Below are 21,945 nucleotides of genomic sequence, written 5' to 3' on the forward strand. Positions count from 1 at the left end.
TGATTTTAGTTGTCTGGGCCATTTCTAAATTATTTTTCACTAAAGAATCATCTTCTGTACATTATGCTATACTTTCCAATATGGTACAGTGCTCAGGGTCTGATCTAACACATTGATTCTGAACAAATTGTACCTTTTTACTGCACTGTTCAAACTACTTGCATAAATGAAAAGGAAAAAAGAAAAGACTAGACCCAAATAGATCCATATTTATGCTGTATTTATTTAGAAATTAAGGGATAAAACAAAATAGAATAGACGTAGCAACTACAACTAACTATAGCATATAGATCTTATTTTGATTTGATGTGAAAAATAATAGTAAGACAATTTAGTTTTCCTCCAGTGCTTTCTTTCCATGGATGCCATTTTTCTTTGAGATATATCTATGCTATTTGTAGTACTATTTCTTAGCAGAGTTCTTGTTCTCAATTCTGTTGTGTAATTTCCAGCTCACACATTTTCTTTTGAAATAGATTATGCTAAAAATGCTGTACAATGGTGGCTTGAAGTGCAAGGACCAGTGTGAGGATACTGGTTTGAGCCAAGGGCTCCCCACCTGCAGGGGGTTGCTTCACAAGAGGTGAAGCAGGTCTGCTGGTGTCTATCTTTCTCTCCCCCTCTCTGTCTTCCCCTCATTTCTCCATTTCTCTCTGTCCTATGCAACAACAACGACATCAATAGTACAAGGGCAACAAAAGGGAAAAAAAAATGAAATAGATTATGCTTACTGTTGACTGTAATTTGGATCTTGTTTTAGCTTGGAAAGTTTGCAGAGAATTTAGACTCAGCAATGATAGTTTTATTTTTAAAAATATTTTATTTATTTATTACTATTGGATACAGAGACAGAACTTGAGAGGGGAGGAGGAGATAGAGAGGGAGAGAGACAGAGAGACGCCTGCAGCCCTGCTTCACCACTTGTGAAGCTTTCCCCCTGCAGATGGAGACCAAGGGCTTGAACCCACGTCCTTGTGCACTGTAATCTGTGTACTTAATCAGGTGTTCCACTGCCTGGCCCCAACACTGACAGTTTTAGAAGTGATAGTATTGAGACCCAGGAGGTTGGGTCATTAGGCAGGAGGTCCTGGATTCGATTCCTTACGTCATCTCTCTCCATCTTTCACAGAATAGCAAATTTATGGTCAACTCCCCTTTCAGTATCAAGCAAACAATAAGTCTTTCATGGAAGTCAGTGAGGCAAATATTTTTAGTTCTTAATTGTGATATATTGTATTGTAGTTTTTTTTTTTTTTTTTGGTAAACTTTCAAACATGTCAGTCCCAGCTGCTTTATTAGATTCCTCTTTGAGGAAAGCAGGGCTGCTACTAGTCATTTCTTATGAATAAACTAAAACTGCAAAGAGTAAGGGCGCTTGCTCAAGGCTGTATAATACAGATTGCTGCAGATCGAGGACTTAATCCATCATCTGGTTCCAAGTCTGGTGATTGCTCTTCAGTGAAGGACTTTTATTTACGGAAGGAGAAAGTCCTATCTTGTACCCGTTTGAGAGAACCAATCAACAGTTTGTGTCTTTATCCCTTATTTACAAGTAGATAAAAATGAGTGCTTCATCACAAATTCATTGGGACTGAAGGCAATACTACTTTGGGGTTAACAGAAGGCAGTCGAAACAGACTATTTGGATTTATTCCATGTGAACACCCTGCAGCTAAGTCTAGAATCACCAGTGTTACTGTTTCAGCACATAGCCAGTGAACCTTCCGGAACAAAAGTTGGCAGGGTACAAGTCTGCAAGCAAATGTTAAAAATAAGGAAGGATGGAAAAGAAACTTTATAAAGAGCTTTATAAAATGTCTGGATAAGAATTTTGTTTCTAGATATAAGTGACTGATGAAACAAGGGCTTGTTAAGGAAAATCAACTAGATTTATAATTCATTGTTTCTGGACTCATACAAGTGATCAAGTGGTTCAGAGTTCATGACCCCAAAGCTAGTTGTGATGTTAGCAGGCATTACTTGAGATCCATTCAAAGTTATTTATTTTATTGTCATTTCAGGTAAATACCAGTTGTTTATCATAATCTTCCCACGTGATCAAAGATTAAGCAAAATTTGGCTGGAAATAGTTTTTTTTTTTTTTTTTGTGACTCTTGAGACTGTGTTTCTGAAGTTGTGATGCGGAGAGATCATTAGATATGGCCAAAGTCAGCCTATGAAAAGAACTTTTCTATTTCTCAGAACACGGTAGGCACTTAGTGGAGTAAGGCAGTAGGCACCTAGAAACCTCTTAAATATATTAATGGATGTTGAAAAAAGCCTCTTGGAAGTTTACTTCATTTTCCCAAGTATTAGAGAGGATCAGGGTGGTCAAGTCTGCAGTTAATAGCGCTGCCTGTCAGGTCAGGCCCCCTTGGTCATAGACCCTATCCTTTCAAGCTACTAGGATTCAGACATTGAGTTCCCGGACAGAGCACCTTGTGTCCATTCCAGGCATTCCTTTTATAGAACAAAGAGTGAGTGGTGTGTAAGAGTCCTCTCAGGGAAGGACCCTGGGAGGGAGAGGGGCAGTATGATGAGAAAGGCCAGGGTATCAAGGCCTCAATAAAAAGATTATCCTTGAAATGAGTTTGGTATAGTATGAGTGTTTTTTCTTGTGTCTGGATTTTTTTTTTTTTTCTGCATCTCTATGTATAAAGTATTGATAGCAAGAAATTTCTGGTTATTCTACTTGAGAGAAAAAATATATATATTTGTATTCCATATATGTGGAACAGAAAAAGTGGTTTTTCCCTAATTTTTTAATTTTGATCTGTCCATCTGTAATATGGTATTTTTTTCTTAACTTTTAATGAGATTAAGATCAAGGAAAAACCACTCATGCAAAGTCTGCTATAAACATTTATAACAACACAACACTTATGGGTCACTACATTAATAGGTGGTGGTATTTTTAGTTGCTTAAAAATGTTACAGTTCTCTCCCCCCCCACCCAGTTAAGAAAACTGATTATTTTATTCTATTGGGCATAATACTAGAATGATTTTGTCATGAGTAAAACTAAAACGATTGCTAATTATCTTTGGTTGGTAGCACTTCTCTTTTGTACTCAGGAATGCCAAAGAAAGAGTAAAGTCCTGGTTACAATGAGGGCTTTTTGCTGGTAATCAGCAGCATTTGGTCTGTCTGCAACTGAGGCTGCTTTGTCTCCAAAGTTTTATTTCTATTGACTTTCTGTTCTTTACTACTTAAACATTTTTTTTCTTTATATATCTGATTGCTGAAACTCCAGCTAGGGGAACAACTGAAGGAAAATAAAAAAGGCTCATTAAAGTAATTCTGTGAGCTGTGATCACTCATGAAGAACATGCTTCTCAAACTCGGCTCCACATTCATGTTGCTCAGTGAGCCTTGCTCTTAGTGGAGAGACTGACCTTGTCTTACATATCACACAACAGAAGTGTCTTCTTAATATTCCTACAGTTGAGGCAGGATTTGGAGAAAATATCTTGTCACCATCATACACACATTATAGTAATCCTCAACTTGTCTATTTTCTAAGACCAGAAACTCAGAATAGTACGGAGCTCTTTATGTACGGACCAGTTTAATTTAGAAATTAAGTCCAGTAGATACTAACAATGGTAACTACTAATAAGATAGAACATTAATTATCAATATATAGTAATCAAAGTTATGTGAATATCACCTTTCTCTTGCCAAGTGTCTCACTGTACATAATGATTTTCAGATAGTAATTGACTGCAGGAAACTGGAATTCTGGAAAGTAGAACCATGGATAGAACAGAATGCAACTGTATAAATACTTCTCCTTTAAAAATATCACAAGATCTTTCCCAGTGATTCCTTAACTTTTCTGATCCTTTTTACAACAGAATTCCATAGTCATTGTTTTGATTTCCTTCCCATCTTTTCCTCCCTCATTTGCCCCTCACCCTTCTTCTGCCCTTCCTTCCCTCTCCCCCCCTTTTCATTGATAAGCAACTTTTTTTTTAATTGGGGGAAATTACTGGTTTACAGCAAATACAGTTCTTTTTTAATTTTACTTTTTTGTAAATACAATTAAAAATTTTAATTTATTTATTTTTCCCTTTTGTTGCCCTTGTTAGTAAATACAATTTTTGATATGTTTGTAAAATTTCTCAGCTTTCTGTTAACCACTTTCAACCCCAGCCCAGGTCCTTTCTTTCTTGAACTCAGTGAAAACAGCTCATCCGTACCAGTCTCCAGAAAAAAAAAATTTGTCAATGCTACTTGCATTTTTCTAAACCTCCTAGCTTTTGCTCAGATATCACTTATTCAGGGATCTGCTATACTCTTTATCACTTTACCTGACTTAATTTTTGTAATCTTTTTCTCTCCATAAGCCAGTTATTTTAGTGTTTTTTTTCCTTTTACTGCCCACCCTCATCCCCGTATAAATTCTGTGAAAGCGGGACTTTTTGTGAAGTTAGTACCCAGCTCTCCTACTAGTATGGAATAGTTATTTATATGTTAAAAGGGAAAGCTTTGGGAGTCACTACGGAACTTGTAATTTTATTTATCTCTTTACTTCTTTTTAAATTTTTTTAATTTTTATTTTTTATTTATAAAAAAGGAAACATTAACTAAACCATAGGATAAAAGGGGTACAACTCCACACAATTCCTACCACCAGAACTCTGTATCCCATCTACCTGAATCTTAGTACAGCATCTAAAAAGGCGATCCATAATTGTGTGTTGGGTAGAGCACAATTCCAGAGGAAGATACATTAGAATAACCACCATCAGCCATGATTTGCTGAGTATGTAGAATTGTGTGTGTGTGGTGGGGGGCAGGTTCTCAGCAGGGAAACTGAGCCACAGTCACTTCTGTGACTTGATTTAATGGTTTTAGCATGAAATTATTTTTTTCCCCCTTCTTCTTTTTTTTGTTTATTTATTTATTTATTCCCTTTGTGGATGGAGAGAAGGCTGTTCATGCCTCATTCCAAGTGTCACACTGTTGACCTTTTACCATCACAGTACTCTCCCTGACGACATCAAGCTGGCCTTATTTGTTGAGAGGAATGAATCCCATCAGTAAATATTTTGTCATGTCAGCAAATTCTATCTTAGATATTCCCTTCTCAGTTTTATGGTTCTGGCTCTTAAAAAGCAGATGCTGAGGTCTGCATAGTACATTTGTCTCAGATCATTCATATCTACAGTATCACCCAAAATGAGATAGCCAAAGTCAAAGCATAAATAAGTTTTCCTTCTGACTTATGGCTTATCTGTTGCAGAGAGCTGAGTTTCCTAAAGTTCCTTTTTCCATTTTTTGCTGCTGCTCTTGAAAGACTAGATAACTTACTGACTGTAAGAGTTCTCAGAAACAGGAGGAAGGGAATTGCTGGATGGACTTAACTGGTCTCTTGAAAGAACAATTAATAAACAGAGTTGTGTGATCTTTTGAAGGCATATTCACTCTGCATATGATCTTAGTTATGGAAAGAAAGCAATAATCCGAAGAGTGAGCTGTTATTCTTGATCTTTTTTTTCTTTATTGGGGAAATTAATGTTTTACATTCAACAGTAAATACAATAGTTTGTACATGCATAACATTCCCCAGTTTCCCACATAACAATACAACCCCCACTAGGTCCTCTGTCATCCTTCATGGACCTGTATTCTCCCCACCCACTTTTACTTTGGTGCTATATGCCAATTCCATTTCAGGTTCTACTTGTGTTTTCTTTTTTTTTTTTAATTTATTTATATTTATTATTATTATTATTTAAATAATTTATTTCTTTATTGGGGAATTAATGTTTTACATTCAACAGTAAATACAATAGTTTGTACATGCATAACATTCCCCAGATTCCCATTTGACAATACAACCCCCACTATGTCATTCATCATCTTTCATGGACCTGTATTCTGCCCACCCACCCACCCCAAAGTCTTTTACTTTGGTGTAATACTACAATTCCGTTTCAGGTTCGACTTGTGTTTTCTTTTCTGATCTTGTTTTTCAACTTCTGCCTGAGAGTGAGATCATCCCATATTCATCCTCCTGTTTCTGACTTATTTCACTTAACATGCATTTTTCAAGGTCCATCCAAGATCGGCTGAAAATGATGAAGTTATAATTTTTTACAGCTGAGTAGTATTCCATTGTGTATAAATACCACAACTTGCTCAGCCACTCATCTGGTGTTGGACACCTGGGTTGCTTCTAGGTTTTGGCTATTACAAATTGTGCTGTCAAGAACATATGTGTACACAGGTCTTTTTGGATGGGTGTGTTGGGTTCCTTAGGATATATCCCCAGGAGAGGAATTGCAGGGTCATAGGGTAAGTCTATTTCTAGGCTTCTGAGAGTTCTCCAGACTGTTCTCCACAGAGGTTGGACCAATTTATATTCCCACCATCAGTGTAGGAGGGTTCCTTTGACCCCACACCCTCTCCAGCATTTGCTGCTGTTACCTTTTCTGATGTATGACATTCTCACAGGAGTGAAGTGGTATCTCATTGTTGTCTTGATTTGCATTTCTCTGACAGTCAGAGACTTGGAGCATTTTTTCATGTGTTTCTCGGCCTTTTGGATCTCTTCTGTGGTGAATATTCTGTCCAAGTCCTCCCCCCATTTTTGGATGGGGTTATTTGTTGTCTTGTATTCTTGATCTTTTAAAATAAAATGTAATTCAGAAAAAATCAAATTGTAACCAGCTACTTAATCTTCCATTTTCAATATGACTGATTAACTGTTTAAAGGCAATAGACCAGTTTTCAACTTCTGGGAATGAGAGGGTTTTTGGCTTATTCCTTCTTTATTCAAGAAATATTATTTGGGAGTTACTTTTGAAGAAAGGTTGTTCATATGGGGCAAGTTTATTATGGTCTTAATGCAGACTTGTGTGTATTGCTTCTGCTTCAGGGAGACTAGAACTAAGGGGTTATCTGATATGCTTTTGCCCGTGAAATCTCAAATTTTGCTCTTTAGTGCAAAACTGTTGAACTGTTTCCCTCTTTTAAATACTTATATTTCTTTTTATTAAAGCTTCATGCTTACGGTTTTTTTTTAAATTGTGTGTCTGTGTGTGTGAGAAGTCAGAGTACCATTTTACTGTTGGAGATATTTTTGTTTTTCTTCTTTTTATGAGGTGCTAGGTATTGAACCCAGGGTCTCATGCATGCAAGGCTTGTTTTCTACCATTGCTCTTTCTCCTCAGCCTCTTCAAAATTGAGAATCAGAGTAAGACTGTTGTCTAGTCCTTGAGATTTTTAGCCAAAATACACTGTTTTCCTTGGTTATAAGGAAATCTGAAGACTATCTGAGAATGTCTGATGAAAAAGATTAGACCAAGGAAGATATACTACTGTGAGAGTGTCAAAATATTCCTAACTTAAAAGTTTATGTATGATAATTACTTATAGCGGCATAAAGCTTTTCTTGAGAACATTGAGTAATGCATGACCTAGTCCCTGCACTAGATTCTAGGAATTCTAAAATGAGTATGATTTGGGACTTGATCTCCTTGTGTCATGAGGAGACCAGATGAACAGTCAACAGAGTAAAGCTCATGGTTAGGGATCATGAAAACTGTGTTCCAAGTCTGGGGAAGTACAGGAAAGATTCTGACAACTTATTCCTACAAAGGACATTTTATTTTTTCTACTTTGACCTAGCCAACCAATGGCAAATATCTGGTGCATAACATGGTAGCAGTTATTTGTGCACACTGTTTTCCTAAGCATTATCTTTTAGATTCCTCTACCCTGAAAAGTGTATTATCCAGATGACCAGATAAGGAAATGGTCTATCAACAGCTTGAAAAGGAGTCCCAGGTCCCAGGCCTCCTGACTTCTAGGCCTGCTTTCTATATATGACCTTCCAGTGAAAGAAATTTTTTTTCTTATCTCAAAGCATGTTTGGTAGTATATTTGTTTCCTAGAATTTTATTTGTATTATGCAGAAGAAGTTTCTCTCTCTCTCTAAATTTTCTTTATTGAGATTAATGGTTTACAATTCACAGTAAAATACAGTAGCTTGTACATGTGTAACATTTCCCAGTTTCCCACATAACAATTCAACCCCCTTTAGATTTTCCTCTGTCATCATGTTCTGGGACAGAAACCCTCCCCCCTACCCCCATCCTCACCCCAGCGTCTTTTATTTTGGTGAAATACACCAAACCCAGTCCAAGTTCTGCTTTGTGCTTTATTTAAAAATTTTTTAAAAATTTTTTTATTGGTTAGAGACAGAGAAATTGAGAGAGGAGGAGGAGATAGAGATGGAGAAAGACACCTGAAATCCTGCTTTACCACTCATGAAGCTGGGGACCAGAGGCTTGAACCTAGGTCCTTGTGCACTATAATGTGTGTGCGCTTAATCAGGTGCACCACCCCCTGGCCCCAACTTTGTGCTTTTTTTCAGCGCTCTTTCCTTCTCCCTCTCCCTTTTCTTCTCTCTTATTATTATTGATGATTTGATACTGATCGACAAGATTGTGAGATAAGAGGAGCACAATTCACACAGCTCCTACCACTAGTGTGCCATATCTCATCCCCCTCCACTGAAGCTTCCCCATTCATCATCCCTCTGGGAGTATGGACCAAAGATCTAGAAGAGGGATTATCATTGTACTGGCAGCCATTTTTTTAAAAATTTCATTGGATAGGACAGAGAAATTGAGAAAGGAAGGTGAGATAGAGAGGGAGAGAGGAGAGAGAGAGAGAGAGATTGACATCAGCAGACCTGCTTAACCACTTGTGAAGTGACCCCCTGCAGGTGGGGAGCTGGGGCTTGAACCAAATCCTTGCACAGGTCTTTTGTGAGAGAAATGGAGAGAGGAAGGAAGACATAGAGGGGGAAAGAAAGAGAGACACTCGCAGACCTGCTTCACTGCTGGTGAAGCGGCACCCCTGCAGGTGGGGAGCCAGGGGCTCAAACTGGGATCCTTATGCTGGTCCCTGCACCTTGCGCCATGTGCACTTAACCTGCTGCACTACCACCCGACTCCCTCTTTAAATTTATATTTATTTATTATAGACAGAGAGAAATTAAGAGGGGAGGAGGAGAGAGAGGGAGAGACACATACTTGTAGCCCTGCTTCACCACTTGTGAAGTTTTCCCCCTGCAGGTGGAGACCAGGGGCTTAGACCTAGGTCCTTGTACACTGTAAGGTGTGCTCCTACTTAGGCATGCCACTGCAAAAATCTTTTAAATTATTTAAAAATTATATTTATTTATTTGGTAGATACAGGCAGAAATTGAGAGTGAAAGGGGTGGCAGAGAGGGAGAGAGACAGAAAGACACCTGTAACACCACTTCACCACTCGAAAAGCTTGCCCCCTGCATCTGGGGACCAGGGGCTAGAATGCAGGGCCTCACACATCGTAACATGTACACTCAACGAGGTGTGCCACCACCTGGCCCAGCTTCCCTTTTTCTAAGCGCACAAGACACCTGAGGAGAGACTTCTCTGATCTCCTAGACCCCCTCCTCAAATTCTCACAATTCTTTGTACTTCTACCATGGGTGGGTGTGTTTTTGTATTTGTGTCTTTATTTGATTATTGTCTCCTTCCTTTCTTCCATGGTATCAGGGGCCATGTTTCTTTTGTTTATCAAAATATGCTCAACTTTTAGTGTTTATGATATAGTAGTCACTTAAGAAGTGCTTTTGTGTGCATGCTAATATTCTTCAATTATCCTTTCAGAATATGCACCGTGTGATCAGCTTACTTGTGCCAACGGAGCCTGCTATAACAATACTCAGAAATGTGACGGGAAAGTTGATTGCAGGGACTCCTCCGATGAATACAACTGCAGTAAGTGACTTGCTTCTGCTGGTTTAACTGGTGAATTTTGCTGCATTTATTCTTAAGTTCAAGCTCGGTGACTTCATGTTGGTAGCATGAAGTCAGCCATGGTGAAGAATTCACACTATGGAAATTGAACATTAATTTTTAAAATTTGATAGAGGAAGCTGAGATAGTAGGGGATGACAGAGAGGGAGAGACACCTGCAGTAGCGCTTCACCTCTTGTGGATCTGCCTCCTTGCAGGCGGTGAGTGGGGCTTGAACATGGGTCCTTGTGCTTTGTAATGTGTTTACTTTACCGCAAGTACCACTGCCTGGCCCCCAAACTGATGAACGTTATAAATCAGTCTTCTCCTCTGAGAAGTCATTGCTAAGCATCACCAGCATATTACATAATCTATTTTTAAAATTAAATCAGATTTTTTATTTGTATTTAATAGTATGTCACAGGAATGTTACACTGCAGTAAGAATTTATTTTGAAATGTGTAACAGAATCTTTCTGTGAGATTAAATTTCATGGAATTGAAATTCTTTTCTTTGCTATGTTCCAGCTAATGTGTGCTTGCAGAACGAATTTCAGTGTGGTGGTGGAGAGTGCCTACCTCGTGTTTATGTCTGTGACCATAAGTCAGATTGTGACGACGGCAGTGATGAACTTTCTTGCGGTACGGCGATTTAATTATATTGAGTTGCATAGTTAATGACAGAAATCTGTGTCATGTGTTTTTGTGTCCTTATCTGATTTACTGTCAAATTATTAGCTGAGCTGTGGCATTCAGAATTGAACTTGAGACCTGGGGCCTCAGTCCTGCAAATTCTGTGCTAACATGTTGAATCATCTTCCTGGCCCAGGGATGTTTACTTTTTTTAAAAATTTCTTTATTGGGGAATTAATTTATTTTACATTAGTTTGTATATGCATAACATTTCTCATTTTTCCACACAACAATACAACCCTCACTAGGTCCTCTGTCATCCTTTTTGGACCTGTACTCTCCCCCACACCCACCCCAGAGTCTTTTACTTTGGTGCAATACACCAACTCCTGCCCAAGTTCTATTTAGTGTTTTCTCTTCTGATCTTGTTTTACAACTTCTGCCTGAGAGTGAGATCATCCCATATTCATCCTTCTGTTTCTGAATTATTTCACTTAACATGATTTTTTCAAACTCCATCCAAGATGGGTTGAAAATGGTGAAGTCACCTTTTTTTTTTTTAAACCAGAGCACTGTTCAGCTCTGGCTTATGGTGGTGCGGGGGATTGAACCTGGGACTTTGGAGCCTCAGGCATGAGAGTCTGTTTGCATAACCATTATGCCATCTACCCCTGCCCTAGAAAGGGACACTCTGCACGAAGTCACCATTTTTAATAGCTGAGTAGTATTCCATTGTGTATATGTACCACAACTTACTCAGCCACTCACCTATTGTTGGACACCTGGGTTGCTTCCAGGTCTTGGCTATTATAAATTGTGCTGCTATGAAGATAGGTATACACAGATCTTTTTGGATGGATATGTTGGGTTCCTTAGGATATATCTCCAGGAGAGGAATTGAAGGTTCATAGGGTAGGTCCGTTTATAGCCTTCTGAGAGTTCTCCAGACTGTTCTCCACAAAGGTTGGACCAATTTGACCCCAAAACCTCACCAGCATTTGTTGTATGACATTCTCACAGAAGTGAAGTGGTATCTCATTGTTGTCTTTATTTGCATTTCTTTGACAACCAAAGACTTGGAGCATTTTTTCATGTTTCTTTTGGAGCCTTTTGGATCTCTTCTGTGGTGAATATTCTGTCCATGTCCTCTCCCCATTTTTGGGTGGGGTCAGATGTTTACTTTTTATCTCATCAAATGTACTATTCTTTTGAAACAAAAAAACACTATATCTCATGGAAAATGAAGCCAGCAGGTCATTTAGAACCCAAGGCAGTATTGCTAGACCTGGGCTCCTTCATCTTGCAAAGATCTGTGAGGAGTTGAAGGATTGCTGATGGATGGTTTGCATTCCTTCTTTGGGCTGTACAAAGAAACAGGCTCCACTGTGTAATTGAACTTTGAAGAAGGGATCTGGTAACCTTGAAAATAGAGAAAGAGAGGGTGTGAAAAGATATGGTGGAGTCCTGATAGAAACGATTCTAATTTTTCCCCTAATTTTTCTCCTAAATTCTATCACATTTAATTTAATTCTATCACAACAAATTTTTGTTTCTAGCAGTTCAGTTTAGGCAGAAAGGTGAGCACTTTGATTTCCACCCCTCACCCCCCACCATGTGGTTTGTGTCTTTGGAGTGCCTTTGTCTTTGTCTTTCAGACTATCAGCCCTGCAGTGGCAATCAGTTCACTTGCCCCAACAGCTTCTGCATTCATCAGGATGCGGTTTGTGACGGCTACGCTGACTGTAGAGATAGTGCAGATGAAGATGGATGTGGTAAGGAGGGGAAGAAATTCTTTTTGAAAGTTTTGTGGACATTGCTTTTTTTTTTATTTTCTTGGTTAGAAATGATCTGTGTGACAAAAAAATGTCTCAGAACTGGCTGAATTTTAATGTAGAGGGACATAAATAACATGGGAAAGAAGGAGGTGATTCTACGACCCATCCTCCCACCCAAACACCTATAGTACAAATACAGCACAGCATTCCTTCCGGTCATTAAACCAAATAGGTAGGACAGCCCCTTCCTCCCTCTATAGCCCACCCTGACTTTTCCATTTATTACTGTATTATCTTTATTTATTTATTGCATAGAGACTGTCAGAAATTTAGAGGGAAGGGAGGGATAGTGAGGGTGCGAGACAGACACCTGCAGCCCTGCTTCCCCACTTGTGTGAAGCTTTCCCCTTGCAGGTGGGGACCAGGGCCTCGAACCTGAGTCCTTGCACATTGTAACATGTGTGCTTAAACAGGTGCACCACCACCTGGCCCTCCATTTATTACTGTTTATTTTAATTCGCTTTGACTGAGAAGAAGGGGAGATGTGATTTATATTAGTTCTTATACCCTTATGACTTTATAATAGTAATTGCTCAGCTTAGTTTTACTTTATTTTCAAATGACTTCCTGATATCCAGCAGTGAAAGAGAGTCCATGTCCAGGGAAATGGTAATGATCCCATGAGAAGTGAATTGCCAATAATAATCCACCACCCATTCACTGACTGTTATGACAGCAGTGCTGCTACCATTTCAGAAGTTACTAAGACCCACATCATTAAACAGGTTCTCAGCTCCAGACACAGCAAGAATATTCTAGCAACAGTCATTGGTTTCATGTTTTCATGTACTGTGAAGTAAATCTTTCTATCACTGGGTTCTAGTTTTCACTAAAAAAACAAAACATGAAGCAAAAAGTTCAGGAATCTTTGTGTTACCCGGATAGTCTTAGCTCTTTAAGTCTTGCCTTAGGTAGTGCAGTTTTCTCCTGGGAATTATTAATCTAGTTTGTTAATAAATCAGGCTCATGTCTGCTTCTTACTCTTATAAACTGACTGGGGAGTGCCTTCCCAAGAAAAAATAGAATTTAATTCATTTGCTATTCCTTAGAATCTCAATGAAAGACCAGTGGTAGAGTCAGAAACTTCTAATTTGTGTGTGTGTGTACACTATTTAAATATTTTAAAAATTTATTTAAAGGAGACATTAACAAAACCATAGAATAAGAGGGGTACAATTCCACACAATTCCCACCACCAGATCTCTGTATCCCATCTACTCCCCTGATAGCTTTCCTATTCTTTATCCCTCTGGGATTATGGACCCAAGGTCATTGTGGGATGCAGAAGGTAGAAGGTCTGGCTTCTGTACACTATTTTTAAAGTAGAGCATTGCTCAGCTCTGGCTTGTGGTGGTTAGAGGATTGAGACTTTGGAGCCTCAGGCATGAGAGGTTCTCTGCATAACCATTATGGTATCTCCCCTGCTCTGAAACTTCTATATAATTCATTATAAAATGTAAGTCATTTGCAGGCTTCAGATATACCTTCTGAACCATAGATAGATAAAAGGACTGGTTCTTACACTCAAAAGACATTTAACTAATTTTTTTCCTTCACAGAAAACACCTCTCATACTCAGAACTGTTACCCAAGTGAATGGGCTTGTCCACAGTCTGGAAAATGCATCCCAATTGAAAAGATCTGTGATGGAATTATAGACTGTCCAGCAGGAGAAGATGAAACCAATACCACAGAAGGAAGACATTGTAGTGAGTATGAACATTTACTGGGCGCAGCTTTCAGATGAAGATACTGAACTGCTAGTGGTGACTGCTACATGAGAAAGAGGTGCAAGACACTGATAGTTTTGCTCATAGGTGAAATATAGTTAGCCAAATGAAATTGCCAAAGTAGTTACTAAACTTGTCTTTTAGTTTTTTTGAGAACAGTTGTCATTACAGAGGACATAGGACTATGGTGGTGGGTACAGTTTCTCTCTCTCTCTCCCCCTCTCTCTTTTGAGTATGAAACTATACCCATAAAGCTTTACAACTTTATAACCTAATGCTGTCATAATAAAATTTCAAAAGACATCGTAAAAGATATTCACATATTGTTATTAAAAACATTTAATTTATTTTAATGAGGCTGCACCAGAGCACTGTGCCATCCTCGCTTATGGTGGTGCTGGAGATTGAATATGGTCTCTGGGCTTCAGGCATGAAAGTCTAGTATGCTACTTTTGTTGTCATATCTCTCGTCCTAAGATGTCATTACTTTTTCTCCTCCTCCTCTTTCTGGAATTTCAGTTGGTGTTTGCATAACAAACTATCCTAAGATTAGTGGCTTAAACCAAGAACTATTTTTAATTGTTTATAGTTCTGTGACTTCTTCCAGCCAAAGTTGGTTTTACTTATATGGCAAGATGTTGCAATAAGAGCTCAGGCTAGCCCAGGCTGGTTTCAGGGATAGGGAATGCTCTTTCAAACTTGTGTCTTTTTTTTTTCTCAAATGTCTTATTTACTAAAACAAGTCCTCTGGCCAGACTCCACAGACCAAAGAACTAGACTCTAACTCTTCATGGGAGGAACGTGAAAATATTAGTGTCCCTTCCATACATCTACCTGAAAACGACTTTAGTAGAAATTTGGATGAATAAAAAAGATGTTTTGCTGATTTTATTTAGGTGTATTTATGAAAGATGGTCATGTCTCATTATATTATAAAACTAAGCTTTTGCTTTCTGAGCTATATAATTAAAGAAAATTTTCCAAAGGTGAAATTGAACTGGTCACCCAGTATTGTTACACAGTCTTGTTAGATGATGTCTTCTATAACCACACTGCCTGTTCCAGACCCTCATCAAGTCATCAGCTCTGTGGAGAGCTGATTGTCTTCTTGATTACATCAGCAGTACATTTTCTAGATAAATTAAGACAGAAGTAACTGTAACTCTAAGATTTTGTTTTCCTTTCCAGAAAAAAAAATCTTGTAGTACTTAATTACATAGTTGCATCTATGGATTTTACCATTCATTTTTAATTATTTATTTTTACTTTATTTTGATATAGAAATTGAGAGCGAATGAGGAATAGAGATGGAGAGAGGAGAGAAACCTGCTGCACTGCTTCACCTCTTGTGCTTCCTTAGCTTCTACTTTGAACTATATATATGTAAATCAGCCTTGTCTAGAGGTCACTGTTCACTTAACAAGATGCTTTTTTCTTTTTAGATGACACTTTGTGTGTTACCTTGGCCTGTGAGTTTTATTGCCACAAGACCCCATATGGAGGAGAGTGTTACTGTCCTCCAGGTTTTGTTGTTGACCCAAATAACACCCACAACTGTGTTGGTAAGTGAATGATGGCAACACCGGCCTCTCTTCACTTCACAGTGCTTGAGACATAAGGGTTCCATGATCTTGACACCAGCGGATTTGTATTTGTGAATAGGAGTTATGGTGCATGTAAAAGGTCTAGAATACACTGGTGGGGTCATCTGCCCAGGGAAGTCAGGTTGGCATTATGGTAGCGTCTGGAACCTGGTGACTGAAAACGAAAATGTCCTGGGGCTCTGCCTCCCCCAAGCCCTACCCCACCAGGGAAAGAGAGGCAGGCTGGGAGTATGTATCAAGCTGCCAACACCCCTGTTCAGCGGGGAAGCAATTACAGAAGCCAGACCTTCCACCTTCTGCACGCCACAATGACCCTGGGTCCATACTCCCAGAGGGATAAAGAATAGGAAAGCTATCAGGAGGGGATGCGATATGGAGTTCTGGTGGTGGGAATTGTGTGGAATTGTAGCCCTCTTATCCTATGGTCTTATCAATATTTCCATTTTTGTAAATAAAAATTTAAAAAAGGTCTAGGACAATAAAGTTTTCACTCTGAGAAGCTTTTGTGAGGTACACCACATAGAAGAGTTGTTCTTTGTTCAGCAAGTTGACTTACTGTTAAGCTACAGATCTGCTATCTGACCATGGAGGCAATTTTTCTCTCTTCCAGTGCGTGTGCATGCACATCTTAACTTCTTGGAAGCTAGGTTGATGCAGCCCTATTGATTGTTAAGCACTAAAATACTGGCATGTGTAAGTGGATAGCCTCGAGCCTTAACTGATCAGTTAGTTACCTCATCCCGGCCACTTCTCCAGAATTTTTCAAACTTTCTCAGAATTCCACATCTACAATTAATTTTCCTTTTTTTTTTTTTTTTTAAAAAAAAAAAGATTTCATTTATTTATTGATGAGAAAGATAGGAGGAGAGAGTGAAAGAGCCAGATATCACTCTGGTACATGTGCTGCCAGGGCTTGAACCCAGGACCTCACGCTTGAGAGTCAAGCCCTTTATCCACTACGCCACCTCCCGGACCACTACAATTAATTTTCATAGCAGAGGAACACTCTGACATTTCTCTGTTGATCACATTAGTCAGTTGGGGGCCAGGCAGTGGTGCACTTGGTTAAGCGCACATATTACTAGCTAGTGCCCATTGTGTGTTGGTTCTTAGTCCTGCTGATTTTCACCTCTGAAGACAACAACATTCAACAAGAACAAATTTTATCATATTGCTTCCAGCTAGTGACTACCATTGAAGTAGACACCAGTGGACTAAATATGTCATCTCATCTATCTCATTTGTAAGAATGACTTAAAAAATGACTTTTAGACTAGGGAAAATTTTGATTGTCTTGAGCTATCTGTGATTAAGATGTGATTTTATGAAAGGAGAATTAAACGTGGTGAAGTGTCAGCAGTCTTTTTTAGGATATGAAGAACAATTTTTTAGACCCTTTCCCTTAATTCTAAGTTTTGATATGTGAATAGAAAATATACTAGCAAAGTAGACACAGAGCTTTTTTAATTTTTTAATTTTTATTTTTAATTTTTTTAGAGCTTTAAAAATAAAATAAAATAAATCTTGGGAAAAGGCATCTGGAAAACAACTGAAACTTTATTAAAATTAGCTTTCATAGTCTTCTAAAATCTGGATGACTTGATGAATCCTTTTAGTACTACCCAAAAAATAGATTATTCAGAAGTTATTTATCATATTTGTAGTCTTTTACTATTTCTTGGGAATTTGAGATACCTTAGGAATTTCTGGATAAATGATATATACAAATGATATATACAAATACTTCTTGGAAAAGTGTTTCTTTTGAAAACTTATAAATTAGTAATGAAAAATCACCAATAATATTGACTGGATAAATATAACAAAGTTGTATATTCCTATGGTTGGTTTTAATAAGTGCTCACAGACTGAAAAGACCTTTAATAACAGACATTGGCTCTGGCTTATGAATTAGAACTTTTGAGAAAGCTATTATAATTATGAACTTCATTTTCATTCCATATGCCAAGAAAAATAGATTTTAAAAAATAACAATAAAGCAATCTGAATTCATCATAGAAGGTAATTTGGGGGTTCTGATATCAGGATCATTTCCCAAAGTCTGTTCATGATTTGACTACTCTTTTTTTTTTAAGGATTTTTCTTTTTTCTTTTTAAAATTTTTTTAAAAAAATTTGTTTATTTTCCCTTTTGTTGACCCTGTTTTTTATTGTTGTTGTAGTTATTATTGTTATTAATGTCATCATTGTTAGATAGGACAGAGAAATGGAGAGAGGAGGGGAAGACAGAGAAGGGGAGAGAAAGACAGACACCTGCAGACCTGCTTCACCACCTGTGAAGCGATGCCCCTGCAGGTGGGGAGCTGAGAGCTGGAACCTGGAACCTTGTGCTGGTTCTTGCGCCACATGTGCTTAACCCGTTGTGCCACCGCCCAACTCCCCTGACTACTCCTCTTAAATAACTATAGTTGATAAAACTTTTGGTAGTGAAACGCTTTATGTAAGTCTGGCTGATATCTTGAAATTTAAGGGGCTGAGTGGTGAAAAGAAGGGAGATATAGAGGAAGAGAGAGACAGAGAGGAGAGACACCGCAACACTGTCCTACCACTGTGAAGCTTGCCCTGTGCAGGTGATCCTTCCTGTGTGGTGAGCAAAGCTCAGTCCATGTGCGTGGTAAAATATCTGCTCTACTGGTTGAACTGTCTCTTGCTCTCCGGCATTATATTTGTCAGTGTTTAGGGTTTCTTAGATATCAGAGGTCCAGGCCACTTTGATTTTTTTGTAGGCTTTCAGAAATGAAAAATTGTCATGATCAGACTATGTTTTACCTTTTAATGAAAAAAATACAAATTAATGTTGCGTTGTATACAAGTTAATTTCAGGACTTACAGAACACACCTGGTTCCTATCACACTGGAAATAGTGTGGGCTTATACTGGGGACTAGTTCCCTGATTAATATCTTTCAATCCCTTCAGTGTACACTTGAGACTTTAGTGCAGATGATCTCATTTGGAGATAAGCTTAAAAGTCTACATTTGAGGCCTTTTTGAATGTGAGGCTCCCTGCTACCTGTGGAGACCTATTCTGTGACCTTCCATGTTCTTCAAAAATCTGTCATTTATCCTTGAATTTTGAAGCTGAATTAACACATCCAGTTCAAGGAAAACTATTTTTCTCTTTGGAAAGCAAACTCATTAGTTTTAGTACATGACATTATGAAACCAGTTATACATGTTTCAGCTTTTAGGGGAATTGTTTTGGTTTGCTCTTTCAAGCATTACTATTCACAAGTACTCTTTGCATGGCTGTAATCTTCTGCATGGCTGACTCATTAGAGTTTTCAGGTGTTGGAGGTCACACAACATCTATCATCTTCGACATGGGTCTGCAGTGAATGCCTCAGTGGTAATCAAGAATAAAATGGAATAATTCTGACATGAAATCTTGTGTCTTTCTGCAATTTATCTCTCCCTAGTAGTCTTGACCCGGCTGTGGAGCCTCTGCAGTATGCTGAAGCACTTTACCAGGGTTATTGTTTCTGACTGACAGGACATGCTGTTTGTTGACAGAAGGGCATAGAGGTGCAGAGTTAGGGCAGGAAGGTCATTCAGCATGGTGGAATTCACACAGCTACAGAGAGATCAGAGGGTGACCAAGGCGGTCGAAGCTAAGAAGGGGCTTTTGAATTATTTTCCAAGCAGTATTTGTTGGTGGGAGGGAACAAAACATAAAATGGAAAGAAAAAATAGATGAAGGTAACAAGGAGAGAAAATTGTTAAGCAGAATTTGATATCATTTCTACTACCCTCTATTGAAAAGCTCAGTTCTACTTTTATTTTTCTTGTCTTCACTTTGGTTGATAAGTGACCTTACCTATATATTCAAGTCTTTTTAATATTTATTTATTTATGCATATTTTGGATAGAGACAGAAGGAAACTGAGATGGATGGGAGTGGTAGGGAGAGACACCTGCAGCACTACTTAACAATTTGCAAAGCTTCCTTCCTGTAAGTGGGGAGCAGAGGTTTGAACCTTGAATCCTTCCTCAGAGTAACATGTGTATTCAAATCTTTAAAAGATTTGTAGTAAAATCTTTAAAGTACTTGCTCTGATAACAGGAATGACATTTGTGTCCATGAATTCCTAATTCCGGCTTTCCATCATTGGTTGCCTTTTGTTTGATATTAGAACTCCCTTTTCCCAGGGTGACTCCAGATCCAAAGGCATAACTAATGTGGTCACAGTGTTCTGGAGGTTTGAGGGTGAACATCCTGTACTTTCATTAACCCTCTGTGCTACTGCCCGACTCCCTGTACTTGCATTTCTACAGAAGTGTGTCCTCTCTGAGGATATATAGAGATTACCAACGTGAGGGACTTGCTTCCACTCACAAATGTGAGGGCCTTACCTCCATGTCCAAAATTTGATATTTATATTATGCATTTATTTTATTTTATTATTGGATAGAGATAGAGAAATTGAGAGGGGAAGAGGATATAGAGGAGAGACAGAGAGACACCTGTAGCCCTGCTTCACCACTTGTGAAGGTATGCTATGCCCCTGCAGGTGGGGACCAGGGGCTTGAGCCTGGGTCCTTGCACACTAGTGTGTGCACTTAACCAGCTACACCACTGTCTGGCCCCAAAAATTTGATTTTTAATTGATATACAGCATGTTAGTTTCAGTCATACAATAATCTGATATTTGTGTCTACTGTAATATGTTGACCAAAAAATGAGTTTAACTAACATCTGTCAGACACACAGTTCCCACCACCAGAACTCCATATCCCAACCCCTCCCCTGATAGCTTTCCTATTCTTTAACCCTTTGGGAGTATGGACTCAAGGTCATTGTGGGTTACAGAAGGTGGAAGGTCTGGCTTTTGTAACTGCTCCCCCGCTGAACATGGGCATTTACAGGTCTGTCCATACTCCCAGCTTGGCTCTTTCTTTCCCTAGTGGGGCAGGGTTCTGCGGAATCAGAGCTCCAGGATACATTGGTTGGGTTGTCTATCCAGGGAAGTCTGGTCAGCATCATGCTAGCATCTGGAACCTGGTGGCTAAAAAGGGAGTTAACATATAAAGCCTAACAAGTTGTTGACTAATCATGAACCTAAAGGCTGGAGTAGTGCAGATGAAGAGTTGGGGGCTCGGGGGGGGGGAGTCTTCATTTTGTAGATAGCTCCTCAGGCTAGCCCGACACTAGTAGGCATATTTTAGTTATATTCGAAAAGGCCTATGGCTATACTATTTTTTTTTCTCCATAAGCCTAAAATCTGATATGTAGGTGGATCCTAGTTGTTGTCTGGGGAAAGGATGTCATGCCTGGAAAAAGGACCAGAAAGCTGCATCAGGGAAGAGAGTAGCTCCCGAATATGGGAAAGGTGTATAAATATTGTTGACTGTAAACCCCATCAATTTAATCTGATCTGGATTCCTTTTTTAATTCCTCACTTTTCTTTGTATGTTTATGTAAACATGAGCATCGACATATTCCTTGTACAGTTCAATTTTTTTTGTGTCAGTGAATACTGAAGAAATTCTGGAAAAAGTGATTGCAAATGTTTCTTTTCCATGTGGCAGATTTTGATGATTGCCAGGTATGGGGAGTTTGTGACCAGGTATGTGAAGACCGATACGGCCATCACAAGTGCCACTGTGCAGAAGGGTATCTCCTGGAGAATGAGCGTCACTGCAAAGCTAATGCTTCCTGTGAGTAAATCAAGGACACTTGCCATTATCTTCAAACAGTAACTTCTGACTTGTATACACACCCTTTTGTAGCAAGTGACAAAAGAAATAGCACTATTTCTATGGATAACTGGGTTTTATCATTGCAAATCACCAGTCTTCTCTGCTGCTGAAGGAGTGGGTCAGCATTAATCTCTACTTTTATTATCAGCGACCAATTGGAGTTTTATGATGAACATTACTAACAGATTCATTTATTTATTTGCCAGAGAACTTATTTATTTATTTGCCAGAGAACTTCTCAGCTATGGCCTATTATGGCACTGAGGATGAAAGTTTTATGCATAGACATTCTGTCTCCACAAACCTAACAGTTATTTAAAAAATTTCTTTATTGGGGATTAATGTTTTACAGTTGATAGTAAATTATAATAGCTTGTACATGCATAACATTTCCTAGTTTTCCACATAAGAATTAAACCCCCACTGGGTCCTCCTCTTTCATAATGTTCCAGGACCTGAACACCCCCCCATCCCCTGTGCAGTCTTTTGGTGCACAGTGGTTTTTTTTTTTTTTTAATTTGAGTGTTTGCTCACTTTGGGTTTTGGCTGTGATGTCATCCATAACATTTAATTATGAAATAAATTTTAGGTTACTTTTGACCTATTTGTACATGTATTTTTTTAA

General features: G+C 38.6%; 1 protein-coding gene across 1 annotated transcript in view; it reads left to right on the forward strand.

Annotated features, from left to right (window-relative positions):
• The window catches only part of LRP2 (LDL receptor related protein 2), a 201,822-nt gene that overhangs the window by 42,832 nt on the left and 137,045 nt on the right, over nucleotides 1-21,945 (forward strand). The window contains exons 5-10 of the mRNA XM_060177750.1: nucleotides 9,672-9,782; nucleotides 10,328-10,441; nucleotides 12,088-12,204; nucleotides 13,827-13,976; nucleotides 15,440-15,559; nucleotides 21,150-21,278. Of these exons, the coding sequence (XP_060033733.1) occupies nucleotides 9,672-9,782; nucleotides 10,328-10,441; nucleotides 12,088-12,204; nucleotides 13,827-13,976; nucleotides 15,440-15,559; nucleotides 21,150-21,278 (741 nt within the window). The remainder of the gene's footprint in view (nucleotides 1-9,671; nucleotides 9,783-10,327; nucleotides 10,442-12,087; nucleotides 12,205-13,826; nucleotides 13,977-15,439; nucleotides 15,560-21,149; nucleotides 21,279-21,945) is intronic.

Source organism: Erinaceus europaeus, chromosome 18 (assembly GCF_950295315.1).
Source record: "Erinaceus europaeus chromosome 18, mEriEur2.1, whole genome shotgun sequence".
In the NCBI taxonomy this organism is placed as follows: domain Eukaryota; kingdom Metazoa; phylum Chordata; class Mammalia; order Eulipotyphla; family Erinaceidae; genus Erinaceus; species Erinaceus europaeus.